At 33.9% G+C, this 24,997-nt stretch overlaps 1 protein-coding gene across 4 annotated transcripts in view; it reads right to left on the bottom strand.

Moving 5' to 3' along the window:
• Positions 1-12,982: 12,982 nt before the first annotated feature.
• MIOS (meiosis regulator for oocyte development) overlaps positions 12,983-24,997 on the bottom strand; it is a 47,496-nt gene continuing 35,481 nt past the window's right edge. For all 4 annotated transcript variants that reach the window (XM_042918503.1, XM_042918521.1, XM_042918531.1 and 1 more), the window contains 4 exons: positions 23,520-23,672; positions 22,334-22,538; positions 15,773-15,902; positions 12,983-15,037 (listed from right to left, as the gene is read on the bottom strand). In XM_042918503.1, the coding sequence (XP_042774437.1) occupies positions 14,941-15,037; positions 15,773-15,902; positions 22,334-22,538; positions 23,520-23,672 (585 nt within the window). In that variant the 3' untranslated portion in view covers positions 12,983-14,940. The remainder of the gene's footprint in view (positions 15,038-15,772; positions 15,903-22,333; positions 22,539-23,519; positions 23,673-24,997) is intronic.

The raw sequence follows: 24,997 nt of genomic DNA, 5'->3' as shown, positions 1-24,997 counted from the left end.
TGGATTGATGCATTTGAACTTTAAAATTTTTAATGAATTAAAATCATTAAGTCAATGACATTTAGAAACAGTCATACTGCCTTCCCTGTTTTCAACAGATTCTAAATTCAGCTACATGTGTCCTGTGATCACTATATCTGGTTACAAATAGCAATAATTGTTGCAAAGCAAATTACATGGTGGCACAGGAAAACATTCCCCCTTCCAGCAGAGGGGAGAGTAGATTACCTCACTCAGATAGCCTGCAGTTTATATAACGAAGATTACAGACTTAAAAATGAAAAAGGAATGTATGCTAAAATAGAAAAACGATTTCATGAAAAATAAAAAGACAGATTGCTTTGTTTAGGGGAAAACTTCTAAAGCGCTGATGAGAAACTTTAGATACACATATTTAAGTGATTGTGAGCTATGGAAACTTGTTACTAAGAAACGAACTTACTCATTTCCATAATATTCATAAGAATGCAGGCATGCAAATAAGAGTTTTACTCATATTGGGCTTGGATATATTACAACATATTACAATATGCATTTCACAATGATATGGTATAACATTATACAATTAATTCCACTTATATATTATAAATGTAATAACGTTACCATTATATACAATGTTATTACAACCTGGAAATGGGTCATTTCTACTTAGCTAAAGCACACAGATGAAAGTGTCACATATGTTAGTTTTCACCCATGCATTTTGGTAAGAAGAGGCCAAGAGTACCCAATTTAAACTACTTCAGGAAGCATTTTCATATAACTAACCTCTAGAGGTTGCCACATACAGGGGTGATTACTGCAATAGAGATTTCAATAAATAGACCAAGGAACCATTTTATTTCATCTATGGCAGTTTATTCCTTTAACTGTTTGTTAATCTTTTAAAGTCTTAATCTGATATATATTAAAATTTCATGGCTGAAGCTTCTCAGTCAGGATTCTGGAATGCCCTCCCTCCCAGAACCCAACAACCCCACCAAGAATCACCAGTAATGAGAAGACCTTAAGTGTGCTGTCAGACTTTGTTGCAATCTCTTGTCTGCCTCTCTAAAATATTTCTAACTCCACAAGGATAGGAATAGGATGAGGAAAACTCAAAAGATAGTGGATGAGGGTGAAATAAACTACCTCAATCATGTGAATAAATTCCCCATTCAAAAATTAAGTGAAAAAGTCTTCACAGTAGAAATGTGTTCCTGAATAACCCTCAGGTAAACAGGAGGTAAAATTTTCAGTACGATTCATTCTAAACAAATCAGCCAAGTTTGGTCACTTTGGCCCGTTATATATATCCCTATCCCTAAACACATGACTTCACCTACAGTGGGTACCACTGAGACACAAGATGAATACGAAGAACCCACACTAGGTGGCAACAAGACAATGGAGTACAATATACTAAGCAACATTGTAACAAAAATTATCTCTGAACCGAGACCATCAGAGACTTTTGACAGTACTGGTAGTCCTCCTCACCCTAACTGCAACCAAACACTTAAACATGAATTAACAATCTAGATATATTGCTTCTTATTTTGAACTAAGTAAATTACCCAAAATATATTCTCCAAATTTCTTAACAGTAATAACAATAGATACCATTTTTGAAGGTTTTTGTGTGTGTGTGTGAGCTGTGTTCGTCCTTTATTTTAACATATAAGCCCCACCCCTTTTTATTTAACATATAAGCCTCATCCCCTTCTTTGGGGTAGGAGGTATTTCCTAATTTGGCTAAGGGTGTATAGCTACTAGATGATAGTCAAAACCACCACCTCTATTGACTTCAAAATATGATCTCTATGGTTACATACTGACTGCATCCCTTGATAAAGGGATTTAGTTTAAACAACTGCTTTAATGTGATCAATGCTGGACCATTCTCAATTGAAGAAGATAAAAGGAAGGAGAAGGTTATTATTTTCCCCTTTTGGGTGAGGGGGCAGACGGGGTGGACGAATGTAGAGGAAAAATATTAAAATCCTGAAAATGGAGAAATGCATCAAAAGTAATTTTGAAATTTTACAAAAGATGAATAAGGAGAGAATTGTATCGAAATCAGGGCTTTCCAACATTATTTTTTTCTCAAAAGTAAAGATCAATAAGTTTGAGCACGGAAATGAGCAGGCAGTGCATGTCAATAAGTGCACTGTAAATAAACAGTGGACAAATTCTGTGCTTACCTCACTCAGAATGGAGCATACATAAATTAACACATTTTTAAGATTTCTACCTTCCAGATGGCCATAATTAGAATTTTTTTTTAATGCCAGCTATTGAAGATGTTGGGGGAAAATAAGCATTTTCTATACCAATGATTTATAGGAAAATGGTTTATAACAGAACTATTTGATAATAGCTATCAAAATGTAAAATGCACATAACTTTTGGTTCAATAATTTCAAGCTCTATATTGTATCTGACAGTTACGCTTACCCACAAATACCCAAAGATATACTAGCACGGATGTTCCCTGCAACATTATTTGTAAAAACGGCAATTGGAAATACCTCAAATTGCCATTGAAAGGAGGATATATCCATATAATTGCATACCATTCAGCTAAAGAAAAAAAAGTAGGTATATATGGGCTAAGGAAGGTCTGCAAAATACATTTTTAGGTTAAAAAAAGTAATTTGAAGGAAAATTTACATAGCATGATTTTATCCACATGAAGAGAGGCAACGACTGACACAGACTTAGAGAGATACAGTCTACGTAAAGAACATTTCCATACGTGTATATGAACTTTAAAGCAGCTTCCTCTGGAAAGTAAAAGTTGGAATTTTGGAAGGCAGCATGTAGATGACAGGGATAATGGAGCAAAGGGCTGAGATATTTACTTCCATATTGTACTTTTTGTAATTTTTGATATTTTTTTCATGAGCCTGCATTATTTTTGTAACAAAACTTAGCTTTAAAAAAAAATCACTGAAAGCTCATATAATATACATTGTACTAACAAGGAACAGTTCATCTCGTCTAGTTCATCTATGAAACAGAAAAACACTAGACTTCACTCAAGAGATCTGAGAGCTAGTTCCAGCACCTCCCTGAATGACCCTGTAGTTTTCTCCCCATTCTAACCATTCATGATTTTAAATAGTTTATAAGTAATTTTCCAAATCAATGGTGAGGCAAAAAATGGGAAACATGAATGTTGACCGGCTGATAGCTGCTGCCTTGAATACTACTATGCCGGAAAAGGTTTGGAGGGAAAGGTGATTGACAGCAATCTGTGTCAAGGGTCTTAAAGAAGGGTGGGGTTGTTCACTCACAGCAGATCAAGCACAACTTGGCCTAACCTGCTCATCTCATGGTGAGTGAAGAGAATTATTTGTCAATGAAGAATTTTAACATAAAAAGTAAGTTTGTTAACGGTCCACTTATGGAACTCTTGTTTCCATGTGTTTTTTTTTTTTTTTTTTCATATCACTGCAGTCCTTCCTCTTACTTTAACCATATTCTGCCCACTTTCCAAAATACAGGTCTCATCCCATCTATGTGCTGCCTACAAGAGACTCACTTCAGACTTAAAGACACATGCAGACTGAGAATGAAGAGATAGGAAAACATTTACCATGCAGATGGAAGTGAAAAGAAAGTTAGGGTAGCAATTCAAATTGGACAAAATAGACTATTTTTTTTAACGTTTTTATTCACTTTTTGAGAGACAGAGACAGAGCACAAGCAGGGGAGGGGCAGAGAGCCAGGGAGACACAGAATCTGAAGCAGGCTCCAGGCTCCAAGGTGTCAGCACATAGCCCAATGCAGGGCTTGAACTCACAAACCATGAGAACATGACCTGAGCTGAAGTTGGCTGCTTAACCAACTGAGCCACTCAGGCGCCCCAGACAAAACAGACTTTAAAACAAGTCTGTAACATAACACAAAGAAGGACACTACATAATAAGGGGACCAATCCAAGAAGAAGTTATAACAATTGTAAATATTAATGCATGCAACATGGAACACCCAAACACATAAAGCAACTATTAACAGACATAAAGGAAAAAATTAACAGCAACACAATAATAGTAGGGGACATTAACACACACTTACATCAACAGATAGATCATCCAGACAGAAAATCAACAAGGAAACAAGGGCTTTGAAAGACACACTGGACCAGATGGAACTAACAGATAAATTCAGAACATTGATGGAAGACACTGAAGTTGACACAAATAAATGGAAAAACATTCCATACTCATGTATTGGAAGAACCAATATTGTTAAAAGGTCCATACTACCCAAAGCAATCCACGTTTAATACAATCCCTCTCAAAATACCAAAAATATTTTTCACAGAAGTATAATAGATAATCCTAAAATTTATACGGAAGCACAAAAGACCCCAAATAGCCAAAGCACTCTTGGAAAAGAAGAACAAAGCTAGAGGTATAACAATCCCAGATTTCAAGATTTACTTCAAAGCTGTAGTAATCAAAACAGTTTGGTACTGGCACAAAAAAACAGACACATAGATCAATGGAACAGAATAGAAAGTCCAGAAATAAACCCATGCTTTTATGGTCAATTAATCTACAACAAAGGAGGCAAGAATACACAATGGGAAAAAGACAATTTCTTCAACAAATGTGTTGGGAAAACTGGACAGCTACTTGCAAAAGAATGAAACTGGACCACTTTCTTACACTATACACAAGATTAAACACAAAGTGGATTAAAGACCTAAATGTGAGACCTGAAACCAGAAAAGTCTTAGAAGAAAACATCAGTAATAATTTCTTTGATTTCAGCCATTAAAAGCATTTTTCTAGATATGTCTCCTCTGGCAAAGGAAACAAAAGCAAAATTAAACTATTGGGACTACACTGAAATAAAAAGCTTTTGAACCACAAAGGAAATCACCAAAAAACCAAAAATGCAACCTACTGAATAGGAGATGTTTGCAAATGATATATCCAATAAGGAGTTAGTATACAAAATATATCAAAGAACTTACACAACACCAAAAAAAAAAAAAAAAAAAAATCAAACTAAAAATGGGCAGAGGACCTGAACAGACATTTATCCAAAGAAGACACATACAGATGGCGAAAAGACACATAAAAAGATGCTCAACATCACTAATCATCAGGGAAATGCAAATTAAAACAATATCACTTTGCACCTTTCAGAATGACTAAAATAAAGAAACACAACAAATAACAATAGCGAGGATGTGGAGAAAAAGGAACCCTTCCTTGTACACTGTTTGTGGGAATGCAAATTGGTGCAGCCACTGTGGAAAACAGGTTCCTCAAAAAATTAAAAACAGAATTACGATATGCTTTAGTAATTCTACCACTAGGCATTTACCTAAAGAAAATGAAAACAGTAATTTGAAAAGATATGTGCACCCTTATGTTTACTGCAGCGTTATTTATAATAGCCAAGATCTGGAAAGAACCCAAGTGTTTATTGATAGATGAATGCATAAAGAAGATGTGGTACACACACACACACACACACACACACACACACACACACACACACGCCAGAATATTATTGTCATAAAAAAAAGTGAAATCTTGCCATTTTCCACAACATGGATGAACCTAAAGGATATTATGATAAGTGAAATAAGTCAGTCAGAGAAAGACAAATAGGATATGATTTCAGTCGTATGTGGAATTTAAGGAAAAAAAAAAAGAAAAAAGAGACAAAACAAAGACTTAAATACAGAGAATAAACTGGTGGTTGACAGAGAGGAGGTGGGTAGGGGGATGGGGGAAATAGATAAAGGACATTAAGAGTACACTTATGATGAGCACTGAGTAATGTATAGAAGTGTTGAATCACGATATTGTACACCTGAAACTAATACAACACTGTATGTTAATTAAACTTGAATTAAAAAAAAAAACAACACAAAAAACAAAATACAGGTCTCAGTTATCTACATCAACAATTTTTGGGTAAAAATGTCCTCTACTTAGTCCTCAAAGCAGCCTTTTCTAGTTTCTTAAAATATACACAAACCAGAAAAAGACTGAAACTCACAATACCATCACCAACAGCCTAACTTCTAAAATCTGGAATCTTAAGTATAGAGCAGAAGGAGCTGGAATGAGAAAGAGCTGTGATGGCTCTGTTTCTTTGTATAACAAGTCCTAACTCTGAAGAAAATGTGCATGTGTTTTGATTGGGTGACAAATAGAATGTAGTTCAGGTAGCTGTCTTAATTTTGAGGTAGATTAAACAGTTGGTCTTATGAAATTCAGAAGACCCTCACATCCATCACTCCACCAATCTGACCACCACTCAACTCCCTCCTCAGGATGTTTTTACGTGAGAATAATGTTCCAATTATACAAAACGAGTCTTGGGATTCCCTTGTATGATGAACAGTTCTGATGGCACTAATAATTGATTCCAGAAGGTACCTAATGGCAGTCTAACCATGTATCTTTATAGAAATCACTCCATGCACAAAAAGACTATGCCTTGGACACCATGATGTACAATCAAATTATCTTTATCACACGGTATTTTTCCCTATCACTGAAATACACAGGTAGGTCCCCACTCCAGCAGCCAGATTGAGTTGTCTTGCCTAAGACTAGAAATGCGGAGGAAAGAGGAGTAACTAAAACCCCACTAACATTTACTGAGCTCCTACAGTGTCAAGTCCTTTCCCTTGGGTGTATCACACTTCACCCAAACTGCAGTCCATCACTTTTCTGTAGGCCTGTGGTGACCATCACTCTCTGCCATCTGTTTTAGACATGCAGACCACATCACCAAAACATCTACATGATGTTTTTTTTTCCCCATTCTCACATCTGCTTGCTGAAAAATAAGTTTCATTTCACTGTATCAGAGTGCCATTTGTCAATCTACATCCTTCATCTTCTCTCCTTTCTGATTAATTCTGGCCTTTCAAAAATGTCTTAACTCTACCCTTTTACTTTTTCTCTAACGTCAGTAACTTGGCAAAATCATTGCTCACCATTGCATACAAGTTACACAATTTTGTAAGTTTACATTTCACACAATGCAACAGTGATTAATAAAGAGAATGGGTTTATTCTCTTAGTGGGTTCCACTCAAAACAAGAACTGAATTTTGATGCCTACCATGTTTCCTTCCTCAATCTAAAGTTGTATGATACTAGCTTACAAGCAAAAACAAAACAAAACAACTTTACCAGGTGTGACAGAGTGACTGAGAAGGGATGATTTTGTGTTATTTTTAATGCCGTAACTTAATTATTTTACTTAAATGCTAATCGATTGTCCAAGCACAACCTTCTAGTGGCAGAATCAATTTCAATAATGATGCTGATGGCTGCAATATGATCAACTGAAGCCTCTGCCACTTGGTACAAAAGAAGTGGAGATGATAGGCAGCTCATTAATCATTTATCCCAGAGATGAATGTGTTCAGTTGCTGATACGGGGCTGTGGGTGAATGCTGCCAAAATGAGAAATGTCAATTGTCAGGCCTCATGCATAATAACAGTGGAGCTATTTTTAAGCTTCTTTGAAGATTAAAGTTATGCTCTTTTTCCCTACAGTTCTGTCACATATGCTTGGCAATTTTGTTCTATGAGAATTCATTTTCACTGCGTTCAGATGTCTCTGCTTGAGAAAATATACACCACTCAAAATCTAGCATGAGGTATTTGAAGTTATTTAGAAATCTGTAGAATTCCACATATTGGGAATGAACTCTAAAAGAACAGAGAATTACAAGAGGGAAACCAGGAGAGGTACTGAGTAACTTCTTGGCTAATTTTTTCCCATAGGATGTGTTTTATCAGCAAGGATGATACATGATTTTAATTTCTCGGGTCCCCAGAAAGAACATATTCTATAACTGACAGAACAGTTTCTGAAACAGAGATAACAGAATTCAATAAAATAGACTTAAAAAAGTATTTGTTCACTAAATTAGGTGAAGGATGTTACCAAAACAATAGTTGTAGCAAATGACCTCAAGGATCTCCCCCCACAAATCTCCAATTTGTGTCTAATCCTTCCAGTGGAAAATAATGTTCCCTGCCTAGAGGAGTATTCTTTTTTAGAAGCCAGCAGTCTCTCTGCATTCACTGAGTCATACTCACTTTTCCAAAAGGAATTTCATGTATTTCAGAAATCTATATATCTTAAAAAATGGCAATTTGTTCTAAGAGTCACAACTGATCCTACATTCCATTTTTGAAGAATGGAAGGGAAAGATAAGACTTAAGATGAGAAAATGTATTACTTTTGCAAGAGATACTTCTCTCACATCAAGCTGCTGAATGTTTTGCTCCATTAATTATACATCTTCATCTATTTTGGGAACATTTTATTTATCATAAAGATACATACCCATTGTTCAACTAACAAATATTAAGTATGCCCGCTTAATACAGAATACAAATTTCCACCTTGATAAAGAAAATAGTTTTTTTAATGTTTATTTATTTTTTAAGAGAGAGAAACAGAGCACGAGCAGGGGAGGGGCAGAGAGGGAGGGAGACAGAGAATCCGAAGCAGGGTCCAGGCTCTGAGCTATCAGCACAGAGCCCGACATGAGGTTTGAACTCACGAACTGTGAGATCACGACCTAAGCTGAAATCGGACGCTTAACCGACTGAGCCACCCAAGCACCCCAAGAAAATAATTTTTTGACATAACTAATTATATGTAATACAAGAACTTTGCACCATTCAAATGTTTACTATGAAATAGTTATCAAATTACTTGCTACTAAAAAGATAGTTTCACCACGTTTAATAGTGCAACTTCTTAAACCATCATCAGCAAAATGTGTGGCTGCAATGTGATATAAATCTAATTAAGCCTGATTTCTGACATTTGCTATTTCAAACTTGACTTTCTTGCAAATACACCCATGCACACCACCAGCCCCCACACATATGTTTGCATATATAAATGGAGCTATGTAAATAATAGCTAATAATTTAGCTATTCTCTAAATAAAAAAATGTAAGACTGACAGTTTGCATGAATTCTTACACAAGTGCCTATTTCAAGTTTCTGAGACATTAATTTCTTCAAATGCTCCAGACTACCTTATCTTTATGACTTTATATTTTAAGAGCCCACCTAATTAGATTCCTACATCTGAATTTCCAGTTATGAAATTATGTTAAGGCAACATGCTTTTCATAAATTGAATGATGAAAGTCCACATGTACTGAATTACTATTGTTGCTGTGACTTCTGACATTACATAACTTACATACATCACCAAACTTCAAGGACTTGGGTGGTTCCTTCCACTTTCCTCTTCTGCACAGCTATGTGCAGAATCAGCACAACAACAGGATCCTTGTTTTATTCTTGTCTATAACTTTAATCCTAAGGTTGTTTTTAGCAAAGCATTTCAAAACACTGGACTGTTAATAGATCAGTACGAAAACTACATTTTTGAAAAATGGTATAGACCAACTCTACTTCATTAAATTATTTCTAATTAGAAAACCATTTTTGAAAGTCCAAATTAGAAAACAAAATAAATTGACCTTTTTTTTTGGCCTGTAGGAAGAGATAAGATGCCAAAATACTTCACAGCAACAATATTAACCTGAATAGATTTGAGTCTGTAGAAAATTATGCTTATGTCTACCATTTTCCATTAGATACACAGCTCCTCCAAGGCAACCCATGGTGCCCATCAACCCTTTGAAATCATAACCTTTAACAGTGTCCGGTACACGGGGGCACACAAAAAGCATAAAGGATGGTTTCCTGCTACAGGCCTACAGCCAAAACAGAGGAGTTAGGAAATCTCATGAGAAAGATCTAGAAGAGAAAATACTGAAAGTCACTGACTACGCACCACTAATCTCAGGGAAATCAGAATTATTTTGTGGATCTATTTCCCAATGTGCTAAATGGAGGGCAAAATGCACTATTTCCAAATATGATAAGAGAGATAAGATTAAGAGAAAAATCCACATCTTCATGTTATTCCTATATATTACCATAAAATAGGAAATCTAAAAAAATGCTTTCAATACTAATTTTCATAACAGCTTGCAGCAAGGTGTTATTCTCAGAATAATTCTCAGAATGATTCCCCATATTTGATTGTTCATTATCATAGTAAGATACCATATCATGGGTAACTTTTATAAAAAGGCAGTAATGTGTGTGTGATATGCACATTCATTTATTTGTACATTTATCATTATTATAGAAAAACTAGAGGACAGATAAGCAAGAAGAAAAAATGACACTTAAAATCCCACTCTTGAGTAATGACCACTGTTAAAATTTTTGTAAATATTCATGTTCCATGCAAATATATTTATATGTTATACATACTGTAACTTGCCTTTCTCTTTGCTAATACTTCATGAATCTTCCTTTGTCAATAAAAGTATCTATACTATTTGAATAATTTGTTAGTATTCCCTGGACATAGCAATTTCTTCACTCTTAATTTTATTGTTTTTTTTTATCATAAACAATACTGTTATGAACCACTTCCTAGAAACATACATCTTTGTGCCCTTATCTATCCCTCAGAAAAATTCCCATATATTCGATCTATGTCGAAGGGTGTGAACCTTAAGGCTTTTGATACATACTGCTCTAATGTCCTCAAGAACACTTGTAGTGATATATACTCTCACAAACTGTTATCTGAGAATATTCCTTTTCCACATCCATGAAAATGCATATTATTCTTTTTAATCTATGCAGGCAGGTGAGCAGTATCCTATTGTTTTAATTAGTGTTAGTTTCTGATTCAACATTTATGTATATTTACTGGCCATTTTATTTTGCCTATACAAGTTCTTGATCAAGATTATCTATTGGTTGGGTCTTCTATGAATTTGAGAATGCTCCTTATGAATTAAGGGTATTTGTCATGCATGTTGTAGTTTACCAGTTTGCTTGCCTTTTAACTATTTATGGCATTTTTGCCACACCAAACTTTAAGGACTTGGAAAAGAAACAAGGTGTGCCTCCTTGTGCTTTCTTCTTCTGTGCTGCTATGTACAAAACTGGTGGTAACATTAGGATCCTTGTTTTATGGGAAGGATTTCAGTAGTTCTCCACTAGGCATGAGGCCAGCTGTTTGAGACAGCATAATAGAAGGGAAACAAGGGAGGAAAAACAGTTCCTTTGCATGATAATAACTAAATCTAAAAAACAAATTGGAAATGAATTTTTGAATTTTATCAAATGCCTTTTACACTGAATGAGCTATTGACATTTTTTGGTGTGTTTTGATGTACTAATATTAAATAAAACCTTTCTTGTTCAGTTCATAAAGTAGTACACAGAAGTATAAAATAGTAATTAAAAGGACTAGGAAGTCAGATTGCTGCTACCTCAATCGTGGCTCTGCTATTTACTAGCTGTGTAACCTACCACAGTGACATCGTGTCCCTATACCTCAACTGCCTCATGTACAGTATGGGAACAGTAATAGTACACCTGCCTTACAGGGCTACTGTGTGGATCAAATAGGGTAACGTGCATGGAACACGGCACATAATAAGTACCAACAGTATCTATTATTCTTATTAATACACTGTTGGACTTGATGTTCACTTTACTTATTATGAATTTATCATGTTATATTCCTAAGTGAAATCAGTTCTTTGTTTTGGCAATCCATGTTATTTGATCTCTGGATTACATTAGCTTTAAAAATATTTGGGAAGCCTTCCTTCGGTCTCCATACTCGGGAAAAATTAACAGTTTACAGAAGTATTTTTGTAAAATGCTGCTTTGTATATCAGCCAAATAACCTACAAAATTTTCAGGCAAGAGGGAAAACAGGCAGACGATGTCATGGAAGGAGTCAGAGTAGCAGATAGGAGATCAGCTGTCTGGGTAGCCCCATCTCTGCCATGGCCATGTGGATCGCAAGGACACAGTGAGGATGCTGAACTAACACCTAACACGTCTCTCATACCTCTGTGATGCCTCTGAGCAGATGTCTGACATATACAACTAATTAGTTCCCCCAACTTGTTTTAATTACATCTATCCCAATGGAGAAAAAAACCTCACAGTATACTTCTGTTTTATTACTACTACCCACCCCAACATTTTAACTGAAATGAGTATTAAGTGTAATGAAACAGCAGAAAAGGAAGGATTACACAGAAATATGTTCTCCTAGACAAATAAAGACCGGGATTTAAGAGTTGAATATGAATACAAAAACCTCAAGTTTTCAAGAATTACCAGTCAGGTGTGTCCAGAGGTACCGAAAACTTAATTTCAATCCTTGGGTTCACTCCTGTATTACATCAAACTCCTAGATGGTTGTTTGAAGGACTTCCTCTCCTCAAAAAGCAAAAAGTATTATTCTAAATACAGTATAAACAAAAGTAAGTAAGTCCTACCTCAAAAAAAAAAAAAAAAAGTCATAATTTATCCAGATTTCAGAAAATAAACTCTTGGGAAATTTTTACTTAAGAGTAAAATTATACCTCATTTAAATTATACCATATTCAATTAAAAAGTAAGACAAGTAACCAATAAAGATGAAAATAACAATAAGTATTAATCACTACCTTTTACAGAGCACTTAGTATGTGACAGGGATACAGTACTTCATGTTTATTTCATCACTTAACACTCCTAATCACCCTATGAAGTATTTCTTTACTTTTTAACATAGGAGGAAATTGAGGCTCAAAAAGGGTAAGTCATTTGGCCACTATACTGGGGCTAGGATTATAATCTAAGTTTCAAAGCTCTTCCTTTTTAATATTTGCAGTCAAATGAATAGGCGAAATTAAATTTGGCCATATAATTGCATTCAGAATCGTATTTCTTTTAACTCTAATACTTACCACTGACAATGGAAAGGTACCTTTAAAATATACCATTTTACAGAATAACCATCCTGGAAAGCATACTAAACTGAAAAAGAACCTAAAGAAATGTTACTTCCAAGATTAGTTATCAAGTTTGCCATCAAAATAAGTATGAATATTATTTTATTGGATTATGTGTAAAGGAGTCAAAGATAAATTCTAGATCAGACATGCTGACTTCAACCCAAATTTATTCAATTTTTTAAAAAGTAATAAAAACATTTTTATTAAACACTTCTATTGAACATGTTTAGGTAAAATACCTTGAGTTTATAATCCCAAACACCAGTGACTAAGAATAAAAATGGAAAAATAATTTGAATCTATTTTCATGGTCCACATACATTGAAATGCAAAACAAATATAACAGACATATGAATATTTGGGCTTCAGAGAAAATATCAGGAGACTGACACAGGTATAAGGAATCTTAAAAATGTCATCCTATATGATTACAAGCAGATTTATATACTAGATTTTGTTTTATTATACTGTACTTCCCAAAATTATAAATATTTTAGGTATAACCCTATTATAAATATAAATTCAGTAATTCTATCTTAACTTTAGTTAAGGAGAAATGAAAATGTATTACGATAGTTTGACATTACTTAAAGCTGATTTGGCATAGTAAATTTGAAAGGAACACTTCAACTGAAGCAATTTTAAAGGTACAGATAAAGGTTATATTTAAGTAAAATAAAGTCAGGAAGATTTACTTAAAAGAAGACTGGAAAAAGTCCCCTTTATAGAAATCTTTGAAAAAAAAAAATATATATATATATATATATTCTTTCAATTTAAAAGAAGACTGTCATCTAGGTGAGATGTTTACAGTAGATATGCAATAGATATACAATATTTTCCCTAAAAAGGGTCTTTTGTATCAGATCTCAAAGTAAAAAATAAATTGAATCCACTTTTGTTCAGTATTTAGGTCACACCTCAAAATAAATATATTAATTCTACCAAGTAAAACTGCTAGCATGAAAGCTCTGAAAATTCTTTAGCTTAAGATATTTTTCTCCAAAATCTATATAATAATTAAGATTTATGCTTATTTTATCTATGAATACAACTTCAACTACGAAATTCAGTTCAATACTCTGCATAAGTCAGATAACAGAGAAGCATGCTACAAACCCTTTGCTATTTCTCTCCCAACTATCTAGCTATGAAAAGGGAAAGAATAAAATTTTTAAATAAAGCTCCTGAATTTGCCCAAATATACTTTTAGAAACTTACATTTAAAGTATAATCATCTCCAAAGTGACTCTGCTTTCCACAACCTTAGAAAAAACCGGGTATTCCAAAATAGGAGGGATTTGACAGTAGGACATACTGAAGTAGGTGAAGCTGAATGGTTGGTCACATATAATAATCTTGCATAGACTTTGTGTTCAGCAAAACGTTTGCAGATCATGGGCATAAGATGATGAATTAACATGGAGAGAATCTTTGAAGACAAATGAGAACACTGGAAAACAAAAGGCTGAAAAACTGAAAATTTCAGAACATGTTCCCCTGAAATGGTACATATTTTTCTCTTCAGATGAGAAAAAGTTGTAAGATGCATTTTCAATTCTGGCTTTTCTTAGGAAGACAATAATGATCTGTGCCAGAAGATTTCTTATCTTGAAATGAAAGTGTACGAGGGAATGGACTCTTTAAAACATATATACCAACCATACCTTGATGAAATTTATTCTCCAGTGTGGAGTAAGGGCTCTCCAGTTCTAAAGGTAAAAATTGGTCACTTTATTCTATTTTAAAAGATATACAGATCCAATTTCAGCATAGAAGATACAGCTTCAAAGTCTGTTCTTGGCTATTCCAAAAACTCTGCTTGCAAAGTGTTCATAATTTTGACAAACCCTATAAAACTCTTCCACAATGAACTTTTTCAACCTACTGAACAGAATTCATGCCCACACTCTGTTCACTTGAGCAGCGTTTGTCTCTGTGAAGCACATCAAAATCACTCAAACATCAAATTGCTGATTTGATAGAATGATTTATTTTCCCATTACAGGAAAGTCACGAGTGACTTGTTCTGAGGTACGTTTTTGAGCTATGAAGGACATCGATTAGAAAGCTCCACACTTGAAGGTTTCTCTTTAGATGGTAACATTTTATGGCTGGACAGTCTCTGCAGGTACCAGATTTCCTGTTGTATCCAACTGCATACATTTACATGTGCATGCAGAAACGGGACACTCTGCATGGTCCCTAAAAAAAAATAGGTCAAGTAAAAATTAAAAATCTAAATTAAGCATATACATACATACATTTATCTATATACCTATCTGTATGTAGAATGGTATTTGAAAAAATACAGGAATTAAAACCCAAAGACTTAAACAAAAAATGACTGACAAGCTGAACTGGGAAGAAAGTTACTAAAAAGTGAATAGCTTTACCTTTTAAATATACAATAGACACCTTATTTATAGTTATGAAGTTGACAGGGATGTGCTCAGAGTTGTAATTAAAGCCAATGTGACAAACTGGGTATAAAAGTTACAGCAATGAGGACAAAGGGCCACTGGCACTATTCAAAGCAGAAGTTAAACATGGCTTGAGTCTCCAGTGCATCGAATGCATACTTACTATATAACAAGTTTATTTAGAAGATAACTGATGCGGTAGTTTGATATGTATACTCTGTCATTTAATTTCTACAATTACATACTAAGATTGGATATTAGGTTAGCTGTAAAAACTGTAAATTCACACATTTAACCCATACATAATATTTAAACTATTTCTTATATAAGTATTAATCTTACAGTTTAAAATTACATAGGATATCTAATGATAGAAATGTTGACACCACCTTTGTTAACTCCAATGACAGCAAAAAAGAAATTCATCCTTCGGCTACATAAGCCTGAACTATTTAAAAGGCCATCTGCGCTATCACCTCTAACGCCAAGCCTATTAAAGAAGAAATGTGCTGATTACCTGAACCAACTAAGCATATGGCCAGCATGTCCACCATGCCTGCAATTGTGACACCATGTGAACCAGTTGTTAAATTGAGCTAATTTTTTATCCTTGCTCAAGTCTACTTTTTCATCTGATTTGGATCCTCCTATGGGTTAAAGAAAATCATCTTCATTAACTATTATCACAAAATTTTATTCAAAGCTTTAACTTGAAAGTTATTTCTAAAACTATGTTAAAATACAAATCATATATCATATTGAAATAGCTATTTTAATGCTACGACCCAGTTTAGACTGAAAAACTACTGAATAACAAAAGTTTCCTTACATTTTTAATAGTCCAAAAAAAAGGAAAAATATAAATTACCAAACCCACTAAGAAGCAATCTGAATTAACCTCAGAAAAGCAATCAGTTTAAAATCTTCCCACAGAGAAACTACCAAGCCCAGTTTACAAGTGAGTTCTACTAAACCCGGAAGGAACAGGTAATTTTCATCTATATAAACTCCTCCAAAAAACAGGAAAAGAGAAAATTTCTCAATGTACTTCCTGATGCTGGTATACCTTTGCTAAAAGCAGCAGACCAAGATAATGTATGAAAGGAAGATTATAGGACAATCTCTCTCCTGAACAGACATAAAAATCCAAAGGAAAACATTAGCAAACAGTATTAATTAGCAATTCTATTTCTAGGTACATAGAGAAACTTATGTACATGCACAAAGGAGTCATATGCAGTAATGTTCGTAACAGTATTGTTTGTAATAGTAAAAATCTAGAAACAACCAAAGCATCCATCAATAATAGAATGGAAAAACTGTGTTAGAGTCATGAATGGAATATCAAATATTAATGAAATGTGAATAAACTACAGCTATATTCATTAGCACAATTAAAACTAAAAAAAAAAAAAAAACAAAAAAAAGTGTTGAGCAAAAAAAGGTAAGTCAAAGGATATATTCCTGAAGATTCATTCATATGGAATTTAAAATACAGACAAAACCAAACATGTGATAGAACATACAGATAAGCAAGAAACCAAGTAACACACAATTTATGGCAGTAGTTACTTCTGGGGAAGAGGAAAGAGGTAGGACTAGGCAGGGAATAATGAGCAAAGGCACTGGTATAGACAATGTTATCTTAAGCAGGCTAGAGGTCTTGGGGATGTTCGATTTGTGTTATAGTTCACAAAAAAGTTTAAGAAAAATGTTTTATTACACATGCATGTTTAGACATGTATATCTTCACACACATATTCACATAACTTTTAGTACTCAAAAAATGCTCATTCTATTAATCCTGGCCACCTTAATATTTTTATTGTTGTTGTTCTAAAACAGATCAAATTAAAATATTTTAAGATTGTATATGATTAGAGGCAATAGGAAAAATGATTAAGTAAAAATATTAAGTTTAATCGAGCAATTCTGCTATTAACATATGACGCTGTGCTAGTAACACTTTAATGACCAAAGGGATAGTCTTACAAATAGTTTTTTAAAATATCCATCTGTTTTTGCTAATGATATAAAGGTGAAAGGATGTACAGGTGGTTGAAGAATTTAAGATGTAAATACACCGAAATTCTTCCTAAAAGCTTCATAAAAATGATTAACAATGAAAGGGGAGAGGAAGACAAAAAGAAAGAAAATACAGACCTTTATTTTTTTAATATAGACCTTTTAAAGATAACCATTTTATATTGTGTAATAGCTCATTAGTGATTTTCACTTTATTTTTATAACTTCTAAGATGCAGAAAACAGACTGAATCCAGAACAGTTTATTCCTTATGTTCCTCTGATGAAGCTGAAAATATTAAGGTCTACCTCAATGCCATGTGAAAAGGCTTTTGAAAGATCAAATAGCTTTAGCAAATGATATATCTGATAAAGGGTTAATAACCAAATACAAAAGAAATTTCTATAACTGAGCCAGAAAACAAACAGTCCTATTAAAAAAATAGGCAGAGAACCTGAACAGTTGTTTTTCCAAAGAAGACATACAGGTGGCTCACAGACACATGAAAAGATCAGGGAAATATAGGTTAAGACCACAATGAAATCTGACCCTTCTCAAAATGGCTAGCAACAAAAATATAAAAATAACAAGTGCTGGTGAGGATGTAGAGAAAAGGGAACCCTCATGCACTGTTGGTGGGAATGCAAATGAAACAGCCACTGTGGAAAGCAATATGGAGGTTCCTCAAGAAATTAAAAATCCAGTAATTCCAGTAATTCCAGTATTGGGCATTTACCCAGAGAAAATGAAAACACTAACTCAAAAAGATACATGCACTCCTATGTTTATTGCAGGATTATTTACAATAGCCAAGACATGGAAGCAACCTAAGTGTCCATCAATAGACAAATGGATAAGGAAAGTGTGGTGTACATATACAATGGAATATTACAAAACCATAAAAAAAGATGAAATTGTGCCACTTGAGACAACATGGATAGACCTAGAGGGTATCAGGCTAAGTGAAACAAGTCAGACTGAGAAAGACAAATATCATACAACTCCACTTGTAAATGGAATCTAAAAAACATGAATAAACAAACAAAAAGCAGAATCAGGGCACCTGGGTGGACCAGTCAGTTAAGTGTCTGACTCTGGATTTCAGCTCAGGTCATGATCTCACAAGTTTCATGAGTTCAAGCCCCATGTAGGCTCTGTGCTGACCATGTATAGCCTGCTTGGGATTCTCAATCAATCTCTCTCTCTCCCTCTCTCTCTCTCTCTCTCTCTCTCTCTCTCTGTGTGTGTGTGTGTGTGTGTGTGTGTGTGTGTGTGTGTGTATGTTCCTCCCCTGCTCTCACTCTCTCAAAATAAATAAATTTTTAAAAAATTAGAAAAAAAGGCAGAATCAGACATATAAATACAGAGAATAAAGCTGACGGTTGCCAGAGGGAGGGATGGGAAGGGTTGAGCAAAATGGGAAGGGGGGAGGGAGATACAGGCTCCCAGTAATGAAATGATTAAGTTACAAGAATAAAAGGCAGAATGTAGGAATACAGTCAGTGATACTGTAATAGTGATGTAACAGGTAGATACACTTGTGGTGAACATAGTATAACATATAAACTTGTCACAGCACTAAACTGTACACCTACCTGAAACTTAAGTAATGTTGTGTGTCATCTATACTCAAAAAAAGATCAAATAGTTGTAACTTTTATAATATTCATAGTGAATTACAAAGATAAGTGCTACAGAATAGTCAAGGGAAACTAGAGTTTCACATAGTCACTAACTACTACTACTGCTGCTACTACTAAAAGAAGAGTAAGAGAGAAACTAGTATGTAACCTAGTTTTAAAAAAGGTATCACATCCGTATATTAACATCTATAAAGGCAGGGATTTTTCTGTTTTGTTCACTGTACTATTCCCAGCACTTAGAAGAATAAGTGCTAATTAGACATTTGTTGACTAAATAACGGTTATAATTCATACTGCTAAATATGTTTACAATTAAACATTATAGTTATAAATATAAAATTATAAACATTTATAAATAATTGTGCTTATAATTATAAACTCTACTGAGTTTCAACAGAGTCCAATCTTTAAAGCACAACTGAGTGTAAAGATATGCAACCCTCCGTTAAATAAGCTTATGGAAATCCTGGCCACTTGGATCACAAAGCATGATGAATGGATGGTATCTCTAATTGTAGGCAAAGCAACAGAGGGATGTGTACACCTCAATCTTTAAACTACCTTGAGCTAGCATTTTATTTCTATTAGGTCCTGTCTTATTTTGGAACTCAGAGTCTTCTGATTTTACATACTAAAAAAGAATATGCGTATTATAGCGGACCCTTGGAAAACATGAGATTGAACTACATGGATCTGCTTACATGTGGATTTTTTACAGTATGGTAAATATATTTTCTCTTCCTTATGATTTTCTTAACATTTTATTTTCCCTAGTATTATATACTATACAGTATATAATACACAAAGCATATAATGTATGTTAATCAATGGTTTAGCTTATCTGTGAGGTTTCCAGTCAATAATAAGCTACCAATTGTTCAATTTTGGGGGAGTCAGAAGTTATACCTGGATTTTTGACTGTCTGGAGGTTGGTTCCCCTAACCCCCTGCCCCCATGTTGTTCAAAGGTCAACTGTATTTTGTAATTAGCACAACAATCACTTAAAGACCAGGTTTCCCTAATTTCCCCACACTATTTCCTATTAATCTACTTCTGAGGCTCTTGTCATACAGACGCAGCTGCTAGTTACCATACACTTTCTGTACTAACACTCACTAATCTCTTTACCCTTGTTTATGCTTTTTACACTTCGTCTCCAACCTGTAAGGCCTCTCTAAGATCTTCCCATATTTAAATCTCCCAAACTTTTTTAAACGACCACCTTAAACGGTATCTTCTTTCTGAAAATTTCCAGATGTCCTTCAAACAGAAGTATAACACTTTCTTTATACAATATTCCTTATCTAACTCAGAAAGCTAAATGTGTTTCAGAATACAGAATGCTTGGGGTTTTTGGAAAATAGTGAGCAAATATTATATAACAACTCCAGGAAAGTCAGAGGCAGCATCCTGTAATCAAAGACCTTAACAGCCTTCTGCCAGTTCTGAACACGTTTCTTTACCATATGAGATTACTGTAAATTCATTTACAAAACTTGGATTTTCAGATCTTTTTAGAGATTCTGGAATGATAGATAAGGGATTCTGGACCAGTATTTCTTTTCTTAAACATATCATTTCTTATTTTATCCATACTCATTGTACACTATTAGCTCCACAAGGATCTTTGATTCAACTCAGCATATACAGCCTTCAACTGTTCAAATATATATTATATAAAAAAATATATTATTGAAGCAAAATACAAAAAAAAAATTTCTGACGCAAATATGGAAAAATGTTAAGATTTTATAAACCTGAGTGTAGAATATTCATTAAATTAACGATCTCTATAACAGGGTGAAATGTTTTGAGCTTCCTTCAAATTTTAGAAAATTGATTTTATCTTTTCTTATCTATTTCAAAAATTAAAAAGATTGAAAAGCAAATATCTAGCAAAAAATAATGGGCCATTATGGCTTCCTGAGGCTATGTTGTGAAAGATGTATTAAATTTACTTAAAAAAAAATTTTTTTTTTAATGTTATTCATTTTTTGAGAGACAGAGAGAGAGCGTGAGGGGCAGAGGGAGCATGAGGGGCAGAGCGGGGAGGGGCAGAGAGAGAGGGAACACAGAATCGGAAGCAGGCTCCAGGCTCTGAGCTGTCAGCACAGAACCCGACATGGGGCTCGAACTCACGGACCAGGAGATCATGACCTGAGCCGAAGTCGGATACTTAACCGGCTGAGCCACGCAGGCACCCCTAAATTTAACTATTTTTATGTATTCCAGTTCATATAGAACTTCTTTATGCAATATTTTGCCTCCTTGTTCTTTCACTGTAGATTTTTAGTCCAAACTATTTTCTATTTACCGTATCAGGACCATAAAAATGGTCAGCATGCAATGTATAAAATGAAAATCAAAATTTGAAATTTCAATCAAAACTAATATGTAAATTTGAAAATATTATGTATTGCCTTTATTTGCTTAAAAAAAAGGTACCAAACTTGAAAAATAATTACTCAGCCAATGATACCAGCACATCTCTTTCACAAATGTTAATGTAACAAATGAACTATTTACATGAACCAATTGCACAGTTGAATTATAAAATTTCTTAACTAGAAAGGATCTCCGTCTAACACCTTACATGAAAGAGGCTAGAGTAACTGAATGTCAGACTGTCACAGAGGGAGAATAAAACAGGCATTCTGACACCATATCCAGTTCTTTATTATACCAGCGTGCTAAATAATACTCAAATGTTTTTAATTTAAGTTTTTGCCATAGTATAATTTTCAAGTTACATAAACAGCTTGAATATTTCCAGTCATTGGATACATTATATTCAATTATCTACTGTTCTCAAAAAGTTTTTCTATGTGTTTACTATAAGCAGTAAACAATAATCCTAATACTTCTAACCATTAAAAAACACATGTTTTTACTAGGTAACTGACAAATCTAGCAGAAGCAGCACCAAAACCTGGAAGTAAAGGGATCTGACTTCTAGACTAACACTTCCTCTATGTATTTCACAGGTAGATTTTGAAGATTATGTAAGATAGAATGTAAAAGTGCTTTGGGACTATCAAAAGCTCTTTATGCATACAAGGTACTTGTTACTAGATGAGGGCATACTGACTTTTAAATATAAAATTTGAGGGAACTCCTCTTAGAAAAGTGATAAGAAAATAGTATAATTATAGGGCTACTTAATAGTTAAGCCCTTTTCATGAACTTTAAATTGGCCAGCATTTGTGAGATTACTTGTGATATCATGAATACAGATTTTACTTTTAATGTATAGACTTTATAAATTACAGGAAATACAAAACCTTTAAGCCAGCAAAGTGGCTTTCTCCTAGAAATAATATAAACTCAATCTAGTATGTCTTCTATTTACAACATTAAATCAATTACGTAGGAACAATTTCAGCTCAGAAAATTATAGAATTATGTCATACCAGGACAGCTAGAAACAGGTGTTCCCATATTAATGAGGCAAAGCGCACATCGAGGAAGGGGTTTTCGACAGCCAGGGCAGCTTGTGACTTTAGATTTTGTTGGTGAACCGCTGACACCGTACTGACTAAAACCTCTGCCCTGATGAGGCACAGTTGAACAGCTGTAGGAGATCGACTTGCCACAGAAATTGCAACTCACAAACACCTATACAAAATGAAAGGAGGGATAAATATCATGCAAATTTTACAAATAAAATAAATTCAAAGTTTGATCCTAACAAATTACTCTTAAATAACTGTTAAACTTTATTTTATATTATAAAATAATTTGTTATCTGCTAAGTTTAACCAGCTCCCATTTGAGATTTCCACTTAGCAGTTATGTTATATGAATACTTCTTCTGTTACCTCTGTTTAGTTATATTTCTCCTAATACTACTAGTATCTGTAGAAAAACCCAGAAATATTAGATAATAACATTTTAGAAATAACAAAGACTTTAGAATTCACTTTGAACATTACAAAATAACCCATTTTAACTTCTGATCCACAGTTCAATGATTTGATCTCCTGAACAAAATTTTCTTATAAAGAAAGCACTCATTTCCTAAGACAAAAGGAGTTAAGGATCCTAAAATGTCAAATAGTTAGAATTTTAGAATAATAGCAACAGAAAGTGTTCATTTTGCCATTACGTTAAATTCCTAAGCTCTTAAACACTTACACAGATTAGTAACAAATATTACCATGCAATGTTATTTTACAAATACTTTGGTTGTTTTAATATAATCACTAATTTCTCAACTTTCTAAAATAAGAAAATAGCACCATCCAGTGCTCACATTGAGGATATACCTGATATCTAATGTCTGAATTTAGATACAGTGATCTCATGGAATATGCTTTATGTGATAACTGAGCTAAGGATTTTTAAACTAATGCTAAAAGAAAAAAATGTCCATGTCTAATTAGACATATGTATATACTGTTAGAGAAAAAAGGAAATCCTGCCTTATTACACATATATCAATAGGAACTTAATATAAGCAAAAGGATGAGCTAATAATAATTTATTAAATTGAACTCTAAATTTACCCAATATAACATGCTGAAAAAACACTTCTATTTTGGGCTGGGTTATTAAGTACATGTTATAATTTGATTCTCTCCAAAATATTGTACTTACCTGTGCTAAAGGTTTAGAACTGGGATCCAACTTACTCCTGTGAATATCAAACTCAGCTCGTTTGTGCCAAAACCTCCAGGCATCTAATAAATTTCTATAATTCTCAATCCAGTACTGGACTCTTTCATCTTTAAGAACATCTAAAGGAGAACCCTAAAATGAAAACATGAATTAATACAATTGTTTAAAAACTTCCTGGCTAAGTCAGAAAATTGCAGGTAACATGTGAGTATGAGTCGCACAGATGAAACAGGCTCCCTTTTTGCCAAAAGCTGATTCCTAATGAGGATACAGACAAAATAATTGGCAGAAGCTTCTTTAATTTACTTTAAGCTGGCCTCTACTAATGACATAAATATGTACTATATATATTATCATTATACCTGGCCAGGAAAGTATAATTCTGTATCTCTTACTTAAGTTGAAGGATCCAAGAGGAAACAATTCACTTTCCTACTTGAATACAGTACAAAGTGATGTGAATACTCTGTCCCCAAAATTAAAACCTCTGCCTTCACAAAATCTGTTTACTGTTTAATCTAAAAGCATACCAAAATAGCTCCATCACATATAAAATAATACTGAGCCTTGTCCTTTGGATCTAGCAGTGTACTGTGAATGCAGATGCTATTTTTTGTATACCTATTTATCTGAAAGTTAAACCTGTCTATTCTCTCTCTTGCCCTCAATCAAAACATACATTTACTACCTTCAAAATAAAAAAAAAAACAAAAAAAAAAAAACCCAAACCAAAAATGTTCTTCATTCTTTTGCCCCTAGGCCACAGTGAAAAGCAACAGTTTCTTTACCTTAAACTTAGATTTCTTCTCATTACGAACTTCAATTTCTTGCCAGTAAGGCTCTTCCTAAAGCTGTATTCTCCCTGGCAGCTGTGACATTTCACATTTCACCTGTGCTTATTTTGGGTTTGCACAGAATGCTTTTAGCCCTGTCCAGGATATCTTCCTTAAGTTCACATGATGAAGAAAGTAGAGAAAGTCTCAGCCTCCAATGACGCCACGGGCATCAGTAATGAAGCCCAGGTTTCCCAGTTTTAGGGAGCCAGATAGAAAAGTAAAATGTTAGAGAGAACTTAGCATCTTACTAATGGAAAAAGGGAAGAAACCTGTAACAGCTAATAGACAATCTATCTTTTAACATTCTATCAAAACAGAAGAAGCTTATCTTTCACCTATTAATTAGGTATTAATTTCAATTAAATTCAGGGTTAAATTCAGCAAAAAATATGTGAAAAACTCTTGGCTGACAATTTCATTTCTTAAAAAAGTAAACATCTCCTCTAGTCCTAATAATGACCAACTAGCCAAAACTAAGTGCTAAAGTAGAGTATAATCCCTAGTTTAAAAAGAAAATTCACAGAAAAATAAATCTTCATATCCCACGCTTCCCCAATTTGGTCAATTCATATTTGATAAGTCTTCTCTAGATCTGCCCCCAAAAAATCTAAATTTAATCTC

This window comes from Panthera leo, chromosome A2 (assembly GCF_018350215.1).
Source record: "Panthera leo isolate Ple1 chromosome A2, P.leo_Ple1_pat1.1, whole genome shotgun sequence".
In the NCBI taxonomy this organism is placed as follows: Eukaryota; Metazoa; Chordata; class Mammalia; order Carnivora; family Felidae; genus Panthera; species Panthera leo.
This window is presented reverse-complemented; position numbering and strand designations above follow the sequence as displayed.